Genomic DNA, 12,014 nt, shown 5'->3' on the forward strand with positions numbered 1-12,014 from the left:
ACAGTGTAGACAGTATATACAGTGTAGACAGTATAGACAGTATAGACAGTAGACAGTACAGACAGATAGTGGATAGTACAGTTTTGGTTGTGTACATTGTTTAGCTGACCATGGGTTTGTGTAACAGGAAACATATTTTTGACTCAGTTTGATCATCAGTCTTAATTAAACGTGTGTCATGAAACGTGCTGTTGTTGCAGAGAAGAAGAAAGAACGGTTTCAATAAAATAAAAAAAAACACAGCCTTCCGAGACTTAAGTAGTCTGTTGGATAAAAGCCTGCTACAAAAATGTCGATGAAGTCAGTTAAAGAAATGTGAGGCGATAAACGTTAGGTCAGAATATATGGAGGTGAGCAATGGACCACACACACACAGCAAGCTGTCAGGTCTGCAGGCTGAGTGGACTAAATTGTGTTGCAGCAGAGCCAGAATTGGGGGGGGGGGGGGGGGGGAGACAGGGGAGGCAGTGGGGGATGTGATTGATTAATGCATGTAGGAGCAGTTATTGAATTTACTGAGAAAATCTCCCGAGCCGAGACTCCAAACAGCCGCCGGGGAATTAGGGCCATTCAGGGAACAAGTGCCATCATTTATACATCAGAACCTGAGACGCTCAGAAGATCCAGATCACATAAAGTCATGCGACTCACGAGCCGGGCCGGGTGGGACTGGGATCTTTTAAGGGTTCTGTGGTGAAATGACATCAAAGCGGAGGCTGGAGTCCCTCAAAACAGACCGTTCTTATCCACTTTAATTAATGAAACAGCTGAGTGTGTATCACCTGCAGGCTAAAACTTTAAACATTGGATGGTTTGTGTGTGATGGGAGATAGTGCGAGGAGCTCCGTCATCGGGGGGGGGGGGGGGGGGCTGGGAAGCTTGGAGTAGAGCCGATGCTCCTCTGCATTGAAAGGAGTCAGTTGAGGAGGCTCTTCTGATAAGGATGCCTCCTGGATTCCTCCCTTTAGAGGTTTTACAAGCACATCTCACTGGTAGAAGGTCTCAGGGAAGACCCAGAACTTGCTAAAGGGTTTGTGCATCTTCCCTGGACTGGGAACACCTCAGGGTCCCTCAGGAGGAGCTGGAGAGCGTCATTGGGAAGAGGGGGGTCTGGGTTTCTCTCCTGGACCTGTTGCCTCCGTGACCCAGCTATGGATAAGCGGTAGAAGATGGAGATACTTCAAACTCGGGCATGAAAGGTGGCGGGTGACGTATTCCTTCAAGGAATGCTGGGTCTTTATTTACATAAAAGCTTCTTGGAAAATTGAACCTTGAAGCATTTACAGCTTTGAAAGAAGCTCTGAGATACAGGTTGATGCTCAGAGCTGAACCTTTTCTGGTTTGTTGCGATTTTATTACAATAAACAGAATTCTGCTGCTGAGATTCAAAAGCGTTGTTAAAAAAAAAAAATAGAGGCCACACTTGTGTTCCTCTTTCAGTCTCTATTATCTTTCTTTTATTGCTTCAGAATCTGCCCCTTGATCTCACTCACCTGATATTCTCTCCTTATTTTGTTCTCCATCAACTCTGGTTTTATTGCTTCTCCTCTCAGACACGTCTACTGAGGATAAGAAGACTGTCAGGATACACTCCGAGTGATTGATTTTACCTCCTTCAACTCAACCCCCCCCTAAAAACCCGTCAGCAGTCGCTCACAAGTGTCCACCTGAAGTAAGACGTCCACGCTGATCCTCCTGCAGTCTAAAAGGGTCTGTGAATGCATCACAGAGGGTGTGATTTCATTATGATGCTCGCTGTGGATGCATGATTCTGTGGTGGTGGAGGGGGGAGACTGAAAGGGGAGGAGAGATGATGGGTAATCACATCTGAGCTTTTCTCCTGGTGGAGAAACGAAGGTCAGGGATGAAATTACATAAAAGTGAGGCGGATCACGACCTCGCTCATGAGTCGGGTGTTGCATCGGACCAGAACACTCAAAAAGTACTCATTTGAGGGGAGAGAGGGTGAGATGCAGCAGTGGAGGAGAAATTAAAGGTTGTTGCATACTCCATCCGAGGCAAGAGAAATTGTCTCTCATTGATGTAGTTGCAAGAAGAAAATCACATCATTTTGTTCTGGTAGTAGATCCATCTGCTGCTTCTCGACACAAGGCCCAGACTGAATCTGACCACAATGGCTGACCAAATCAGGCAGCAATGATGTCATCTGGATACAACTCCTCTTCCAGAAACTGGCTGTTGTGCGTGCAACCAGCATGGACAGATTTGAGGAGCGGTTAGATGAGGAAGTCTGAAAATTCATCCATCCGCACAAGTCTTCAAGACGGACATTAAATATAGTCGAATGGACGAAAACTCCTGGAGATTGCACAGACATCGTGCACGGAGGAGTCCAACTGCTAAAGTGTGGCGCTCTCTCCACGACAGAGGATGTAGGGACAGAGTGTGCGGTGGGAAGAAACCAGTGTCTGCACTGTACACCAGTTTACAGTGGTTGGGCGTGCATGTGAAGCACTGGGTAACAAGCACCAACATGACAAGTGGAGATCAGCAGCGGCGCGCTTACGTGAGGAGAGACAGAGGCTGGATGCTGCACCGATCGTTCCTAATAATCCAGTAAAACAAGATTACTAAAGTACTCCAGTAAAACAAGGGTACTTTTTATTCCAGCAGCTGTTTCTGTAGAAATTAAGGAAACGAATAGATGATTGATTGCCGCCTGCTCTCGGGAGTGTTTGTGTTTACAGCTTGTTAAGCAGACGCTGCGACCTGCGAGCGGGTCGTGTTTAATCAGTGGAGCGAAGCGAGCGTGGAAATCATTGTATTAAAAATATCCTTTATTGATGAGGCACTTTGCTGCGGTTAAACAGGTGCAGGTGATTTCTGAAGGCCTGTGGAAATATGTTTGACCTTTAAATGCATTTTTTTTATGCAACAAGGTGAAAAAAAAAATTAAAGAAAATCAAAAGAATAAATATTTACCACATCAGTAGTGGCAGTTGTGCCTTTAAGGATGTGTTTGAATCAGAATAATCAACGTGCTTGAATTTTAAACACGACTTAAATTTGTTTAGGAAATAAAACAAGAGTCGGTGCATTAAAAAAAACTGTGAAGACAAGTTTATGTGCCCCTCCAAAAAAAAGAAAAGAACATTTGTATTGTGATCACCTTTGGTTTTATTTTTAAATAAAATTTATTAAAGTGTCCACTGATTTAGAGGTTTTCATCAAGATTTAGATTTAGACAAAGATGGATGAAGACTCCATTAACTTCCACCGTTCAAAACTGAACCTAAACACCTGTTTCTTGCCTAACAGGATGTCAGGCCTCGAATAACAAAATAAAACTAAACATATGGAGAAACAACGTCTTTGATGGTCTTTTGTTGGTGTAATTTCGCCACGTTAATAACCGCTAACAGATTAAAATCCCACTTTTGCCTCAAAGCCTCATCTTTCTTATTCATATGACGTTACTTTGTTGTTTACTTCACCTTTACTTCTGAACATCTTTCACCATTCATATTCACCATAACTTAATATTTTCCTATCGGTCAATAAATGTCACACAAACAGTGTCAAAATGTGTTTTAATGTAATTATGATATTACTCCCAGGAAAATAACATTATTTAAGTTAATTTATTCAGACTGATTAAACTATCGCATGTTAAAAGAACTGAATTACAGTCATGTTTGTGTTTTGGCTCAGCTGTTGCTGTGTCTTTATTATTTTCCAAAAGTTTAAATAAAATATGTTTAGCAGTTTAGAAGATACTGCTTACAAATGAGGTCCATCTTTAACTCCACCATAAAGTTTATATTTTTAAAACATATTTCAGACTAATTAATGAAGGGAATACAGAGTTCTGCACAGTTATCAAAAACTACTGGATCATAAAGCATAAAAATATGATTTTATTATTAAGGAGAGAATTTAAATGTAGGGGTTCCTTCCAATAAAATCCTGATAAGTAACTGAAAAAAAAATGAAGCTCATTAACTCATTGAGCTGCAGCTACATATTTTATGTCAGAGATGGAGTTTGAGCAAACCAACTTGTTTATTTCTGCGTTTGACTTGAGTTTTTGTACATTTTCAAAAGTTTCGAAATAGCTTTCTAGTTTTCTTTGGCCAGAACTAGCTCTTCATTCCAGGGTATAAAAGCTCTGATTTGATTCTGGAGCGTCCAGAACAATTTGGACAAGTCTTGTTTTCTTGAAGATATTTTTAAAGTAAATCAGAGTTCACAGCATCTTGGGTCAGATCTAAAAATAAGCCTTTCAGAACCACACAGAAGCTTAAATATGACCAACATTCAGTTTTTGACCTAAGGCCATTTGGACTTTTACCTCATCTCATTTCCTTCCTCTCATTTCCCTCTCCAGTCATTTTCAAATAGCAAGAAAACAAACAAAAAAAGAGCCGAATAATAAAAGCAGCCTTTCTGTGTCTGTGGCCATGACAACAAGACCATTTAGTCTGCCTCTCATGGCTTCTCAGCAGCTAATGGGAAACCATAAGTGGCTCGACCGCTGTGGGCAAAAGCGCAATCTGTGATTATCACCCGGGTCTCCTGCAGACTGGAGAGGATCTGAGGCCACGGGCAGAAACAATACAGAAGCACGTGCACACCTTTTCCTACAGAAATTGCTATTAAGGCAAAATGTGGAGCGAGAAAGTGAAAAACTTGTTAATGCAAGTTTAGCTTTAGTCTAATTAGGGTGTTAGAATTTAATGGTTGCAGATTTTTGCATTATACAGATTTCCTACAGCTTGTAAGTTCATATATTTAAAAATAAAATCTCAGGTTTAACTGAGGGAGCTAAAAAGCTTCAGCCCTGCAACGATTGGTTGGATTTTCTGGTACGAGGCGATAATTAGCCGTAGCTCCACTTTAGCTGATCTCCAGCAGGACTGGCACATTTTTTATTTGCTGCTTCCTTTACCCTCCATCTCAGTTTATTCTGTTCATCATTTAAATCAGAAAACAAATAAAATCGACCGTTTCTCCTCTTTACTGATGAATACGTCACATCCAGTTAAAGTTTGCTTCTGCTGTCCTGCTGCTGCGTCAGACGTTAGTTCTCGCTCAAACAGGCTTTCTGGATTCGGAGTTTACACCCATGATTAAAATCGAGGGAAGTGGGAATCTTATTTGTACGCATGACTAATATTTCTAAACATTTAATGTTTTAAATGTCAAGAAAACAAAAAGACTTTCATTAATTATGTTATCAGCTGCTTCCATCTGCAGGCGTCACACAGCTACAGAAAATTTGACGAATAAATTGATGCATTGCGACATCAGCTGTTCTTCCTGATGCAACCTGGGCTCGAACCCACAACCTCAGGCCTCTAACAAACGTATAAAATACTGAAACTAATAAAATTGTCCCAGATTAGGGGAAAACATGAGGTTATTTAAATTTTTTGTCAGCAACACGTGCCAAACATGTTTGGACAAGGGCAGCAAACTTTTAGCTATTGTTCTGCTAGTTTTGGCTCACAACACTTAGCTTTTATTCCGAATACCTTTTTGATATCCTTTTGCAACTTTTAGCTTCAGCCGTTTGCTACAATTAGCTTCCAGCTGGCCTTCTGATCCCTTCAGCTAGTCGTTAATTTAAACTTGCTAAAGGTCTTTTGATACTTTACTTTTAGCTACTAGTTGGCTTTTTTCTTAGCTTTTACTCATCCTTTTTTCTAGTTTCTACATCTAGCTACTTTTTTTTTTAGCTTTTAGCTAGTGTTTAGCTTCTTTTAACACAACTCAGCTTCAGCATATTTCATCAGCCGCCATTCAGCGCTCAGAAAACTTCTCTCGTTTTCTTCCGTAGAGCTGGACATTCAGCTGAAGCCTCAGGTATTTTAAGCTCCTCTGAAGGAGTTAAAATTCAGATCCAGAGTTCTCGAGACGCCACGTTGACTCCAGAGAAATATTGTTGCACAAATTATATAATAGTTAAAATAAATTTAATTTAATGAGTCTGTGAGCCTCTGAGAAAAGTGCGGAAATGGAGAATCCTCACAACCGTTTTGAGACATTTTGGAGACTCCTTTATTAATGCTATTCACCAGCCAGTTACCACCAGTCACAGCCCAGTGAAACAGAATTTTTTTAAATTTTTAGGTGTTGGATATTTTTTTTAAAAGTGTGAAAAGTTCTGATATTTCATAGAGAGAAGCTTCTGTAACTTATTCTAGTCCAGGGGGTCAGACGAGACGCTCGAGTTTCCAGGAAAATGATTCAAAGGTCGCATTCATGATGCGTTCACTGACCTCAGCATTATTTTTAAATGGTGCAGATCATGCACGAGGCACGTCTGAACGTGGCAGGTATTACAGTGATGGTTTAACAAAAGTGAGCCGTGCGCTGCAGCCTAACGCTCAACATATATTCATCGGGTGTTTGGTTTACTCACTGCGCTCGGTGTGCCGTCTGTATCTGTTAGTCTCTGGTGCAGATCAAACCAGACCGTCTGCAAACAGAAGCACAACAACAGCAAGAGCAGCAGCGTGTCAATCAACACGACCAGAGACGACCACAACAACAACAACAGCGGCAGCAGGAAGCAAACAGTCACAACAGGAAGAAACGGAGCTCACAAACAACGCTGGGAGACGTTACATTTGTTTTTAGGAAAACTGAGGAGGAAGAGACGGAAGCATGACACCGAGAACAACAGGATACAAAAAGAGTCAAATAAACAAAGGATAGAAACATTTACTTAAACACCACCCGTTTGCCTAATAAATAAATTAAATTAAAGATTTTATAATCGGAATATTTAAAAAAGGACCTTTGAGGTAACATTCAAATGAAAACTTTTGACTTTAATCAAAGTGAAAACAATTCTCTGTTCATTTTTTCAAGTTTTGAGACAAACCATGAGAAAAAAAAAAAGTTTTACAACCAAAATCTGTCCAGGTTCAGGAATTCTTTGACGTTGGAGAAGCTCAACCTCACGCAGAGTAAAACACACAAAAAAAGTTTTAAAACACAGAACAACGAGAGTACTGCATACGCCACGTTATACGCCCGTCAACAAACTATTATACAGCAATCTATAGCAATGACCCGGACATGCATCGACCTTGCATAACGTTTGACCTTGATTTGTGACCTTGACCTTGTAGCTGGATTGCTGAAAAGTGGATGTGACTCTCAGTCTAGTGATAAATGTTTTTGAAACTTTGTTAAATTATCTGGAGTGGATCCGAAGTCGTGGGGACGTTCAAACGTAGACTATACCGTAATATGTCACCGACAGTGTATAAAAATAAAAACAGTCTTTATGTGTGCAATAAAAAAAAAAAACTGACTGAGCACTTTCAAATAAAACCTTAAGCTCATGGGCTGATACTCTAAGGATTTAATCTACCTCTAATTATCAGCATCTGCTGGAAGTGAACGGGCGATCACGTTTTTGTCTGTGCGCTTGTTTCTGTCCTGTTAGCAAAATATTCATGAACCGTGAACCTCACAAAGTAATCATTCGATCTGCCTCTACAACTGATTAACATTTAGGAGTAAATCCAATTCAAGATGGCCGCCACAGTTACTCAAGCTTGGTGTAGCAGCTGAGAGTCCTCCTTAACTCTGAGAACAAACACTGAGATCGAGTGTTTGACACAAACATCTACGGCAGTTTCTTCACTCAGGCAGGCAGCGGGCGACAGGCATTCCTCGAAGAAATGCTTCATCTTTATACAAAAACCTGCCTGTAATATTTAGAAAAAAGGTTTGTAGAAAAATCTGAGCTTTTTGAACTTTTCCATTTCTTTGTTGCTCATCAACAGGCTTAAAAAGATTTAAAAAACATAATTAAAAGATAAACAACTAGTATTTACACCCCCCTCTATGTGCACAGTCATAGTTTTATTAATAAACTAAAGCTTGTAGATACAGAGGGATGGGGAAGCCTTCTATTTGTCCTGATCTGATGGGTTTTGGTTCTGGTTTCAGGTCAGTTAACAGACCGTCGAGATGTGTTTTGAGACGTCAGCAGAGCCAGGTGGGCCCTCGTCACGTTGACTCTGTGCAAAGACGATGAGACGTCAACAATTTGCACGTTTCTCCTCTGATTTCACAGCTTGTGAGTCAGAGTTACACAAACCGGTTTGAACGGATCAAAATGAAAGGCTGCAGGATTCTACCACGGTGAAACTTTGAGGACCGGACTTTAACCGAACACTGGAGGGAAACTCGAAAAACTGGAGCCGGATCCAGAGGAGGAAGGGGAGGTATATATATCATATCTCACACTGTCATTGACGGGACTGTGTGAGGTTGCAAAAAAAAAAAAACACCTCAGCACAAGAAAAAGCAACATACTGGTGACATAAAGACATATGCATGTGAAGTGGGTGAAGGTGGGGGTCCCAGCACAGACTGTCCAAGTGAGAGACGCAGCCACTGGCGCCGTCGCATCTACCTAGGTTGCTGCATCGGGAAGGGGGTGGGGGTGTTATATGAGGGAGGCCAGCGAAGGCAGTGAATTTGAGGGGAAGTAGACTGTGAGCACTGTCCAGATAGCACCCCGCCCCCACCATAGTCCTGATATTTGATGGTGCAACGTTTATCATCCAGCTCAGTATAGCTCTGACACAGGTCCATGTCCTTGGGGAAGGGAGCGGGTGGGGGGGGGGGGTCTTGTTCACATAACATCCAGGAGATTTTGAGATAGTCAACCCTCCAAGGTTGACGCCGGGGGGTGCCAGATTCAGATAGCAATAGTTGTTTTGGGTCAGGCCGAGCTCTGTTAATTTTCATCTGCCTTTTACAGTCTCACTGCTACGTCTCAATGGTGACTCCAAACAGCCAAATTTGTGGTTACATACTCCGAGTCGAACTTACAACTTCTCCGAGATCTCTTCCTTCCAGCCAGCAAGATCCAGGAGCCACAAGTAGCTTACAATTCTCAGCAAGAAACCGCATCCAGCTTACGGCTCAGTTTGCACAGCATTTGAGTCTGAGTGTTGACAGCACATTCCTTCACACATGCCGGGCAGCCTCACAATGGCCAGAACAGCTGCCGACGTTTTCGGAATTTGTTGATATGCCAGGTAACCACCAACTCCAAAAAGTAGAAATCCTGTTATGATAAATCCAATTACGTAGAAATCTTCAACATCCTCGATTAACAAGATGGACAGACCCACGACCTTCCACTTCCCCCGGGAATCCATTGTGTATCCGGCTGCCAGTGTCCCATCGGGGCAGGAGGGCTCTCCTTCACCCTGTGTTCTCGTTAAGAAATTTTGATCAATTGCATTGAGAGACCAGCTGACCAGATCCATAATTTACAATTTAGAAGATATGCAAAGAGAGGCTCTGAAAAATTGGGGTCACACAAAGATTAGAGCAGGGAAGGAGCAGGAGGAAAATGCATCCGCCTTCGCCGAGAGCAAGATAAAGAAAAAGGCTATTTAAAAATAATTGATAGCCAAATTTAAAAAACTGGCTATTAATAAAAGTTTTTTTTAAAATTATTATTATTTTTCGTGTTCAGTGTCTGCATCTCCTGTCACTGATGTACTGCTTCAGTAAAAACTGAGACATTTGTTATCCAAAGGAGAAAGACATTCTGTTTGCAGCACCTGCAGATAAATAAATAATACTCGAGAAACAAAAGCATCAAGTGACACCAAATGAAGGCAGCGTGAATTTGTCTCCAACAGGATTTTCGGCGTGACATCAGAGCAGCGGTGCCAAACAAACGTTTTCCATCTCTGCGGCTCCAACATCACTCTGTGTGTCATCGGCCAAACATTCACTCAGTAAACATTTCGTGAGTCACTCCGACGCTGCGTGAAAATATCATTTCCTCTTCCAGACACCTGCACAGAGTCAGTCCGGTGAGCCAAGCTGGAAACACCAACCGGACAAAAACTCCCCCAGAAGCTTCCACGGAGCTTTCTTTCACCGTTTCTCTTCCAGACTGAAAACCTGTCGGTGCGGCACATTTTCTGTGAGTGTAACCAGCAGTTCTTAAACATCCTGAAGCGTTTGACGTCTTTTTGCAGTTTAGTTGCAGTTACATGAAATTTCTTAATAAAGTTTTAAAAGAAAACTGTCACTTCTAACATTTATTTTAGTTTTCCTGCTTAGTGTGCATCATTTCTTTTAAAGTTTGGAATCATAAATGGCTGCTGGTCAAGATCTGAGAAATGTACTTTGAAATTCATATTTAGGAGTTTTCTTGAACATATATATTTTTTTAAACGCTATAACAAAACTATTTAAACAGGAGAACTCCTATCTCTCAGTATATATATATTTTTTTTTTGCACACTACAGATTTATTTACTTTATTGCCTAAATACAAAAAAACAAAAAACAATTCCTAGTTAAAACTGTCTATTTTTAGTTGGGCCTTTTAGAAGTTATGTAATCTTTAATTTAATGTTAACATTTTATGTTTATGACAAAAGCAGCCAAATAAAAACATTGACTGTTTGCATTTAATACAATTTAACTGTCTGCTGCTCTGATAAATCTGTTTCCTTCAGGGGATCATTATTTACCCATTTCTATAGATTTAAAGATTTTAAAACAATTCTTATTTACTTTAATTAAGAATAAAAGCACCAGGGTGAACTAACCATTACTGTCTCCTGAAAACTGATGCATCTTTAGCTAAAATAATGACAAATATGTAAAATTAATCCAAGTTTGTATACTTTTCATATGTATGTGAGATTAGACTAAAGTCTGGTGATAAGCCTCAACAGATGTGTTATTAATTATTAATTTTCTTTTAATTTTTTTTAAAATAAAGTTAAAGACTGTTAAACACTTTAGATTTAGAGGAAAAATAAAAAAATAAACCGGCTACATTAATTCATTCTGTGACCACCTCTAGTGATTATTTCAGAAGTTTCTTTTGTTGAACAGTTTTAATGACAGAAAAGTGTTTATTTAAAAACAAACAAACAAATTAAAACATTTCTGTTTAGCCAACTGGGATTTTCTTGTCCAAACAATCAGGGGTTTTCTCTGAGGGGTTAAAGGTCATGAGCGGGACGTTTAGATCGTTCCTGCCAAAACAGGTTTTAAAACATTTTATTTAAAGTCTTGTTTCTATAATTTGTTATATTGAAATCACAGTTTGACAAAAGGCCAAATGCTGAATTTAACGAGAGGGTCTTCTTCCATCTTTCTTTCTCCTCTCACGTTTTCATCTTCACCCGACAGCAAATCATGTTTCTATATTTTTAGCTTTTTCTGTCTTAGTGGCTCACTTTTGCAAAAACAGCAGAGTCTGCTGGGGCTCCATTAGTCTTAAAACGTTCAGTGGACGAGATGCAGGAGAAGAAAACGGCTGATAGATGTAAGATAAGAGGGAGGAAGATAAAGAAGCATCTCGAGTGGAGCTGCCTCAAAGACAAAGTGAGGAAAGCGCAGCAATAGCCAGGCATCTCTCCATTTCTTTTCTTTTTTAATGTTCCCTGTTTATAAAATAAAACAAACCTCCTCATTAACTGTCATTTTCTTCCCCTGCTCTGCTTCTCTACAATCAGACTTGAGCCTCCAGTTGCTGCCTGTCCATGCCCAGTTTGCCCTAATTTGACACAACAAACAAAATGGAAACTCAAGAGAACAAGCGTACCACATACAGCACATTATTAATTGACGACAAACTAATTTACAGTAGTCCCTCACTTATTGCAGGGGGGTTTATGTTCCAGACACCTCCACGATAGGTGAAAATCCGTGAAGTAGGACAGTATATTTATTTTAGTATTTATGTACATTTTAAGGCTTTATAATCTATTCCCACACTCTTGCAATGTTCTTAATGTTCTAAACTCTTTAAATGCTCCAAAAGAGCACAGCAAAAGAGAGCAGACAGACTGGTGCTACAGGCACTGAGCCAATCCCAGGGGTGGACTGGTCTTTGGGAGCACCAGGACATTTCTCGGTGGCCTGGCCCGCTCAGTGATCGCCGAGGGGGACTATAGGCTCGGTTTGGGTTGTGCTTGATTATTTTAAATACACAATCCATGCCGCTCATATGGCTCACTCAGGTATAAGACAGAGCCCCCCCC

The 12,014-nt window shown here is 40.7% G+C and overlaps 1 protein-coding gene across 1 annotated transcript in view; it reads right to left on the reverse strand.

The window, feature by feature from the left end:
• Window positions 1–12,014, reverse strand: part of necab2 (N-terminal EF-hand calcium binding protein 2) — a 114,962-nt gene that overhangs the window by 22,919 nt on the left and 80,029 nt on the right. The window contains exon 9 of the mRNA XM_037683348.1: window positions 6,386–6,442. Within this exon, the coding sequence (XP_037539276.1) occupies window positions 6,386–6,442 (57 nt within the window). The remainder of the gene's footprint in view (window positions 1–6,385; window positions 6,443–12,014) is intronic.

The sequence above is a fragment of the Nematolebias whitei genome, chromosome 10 (genome assembly GCF_014905685.2).
Source record: "Nematolebias whitei isolate Nwh7 chromosome 10, NemWhi1, whole genome shotgun sequence".
NCBI classification, from domain to species: Eukaryota; Metazoa; Chordata; class Actinopteri; order Cyprinodontiformes; family Rivulidae; genus Nematolebias; species Nematolebias whitei.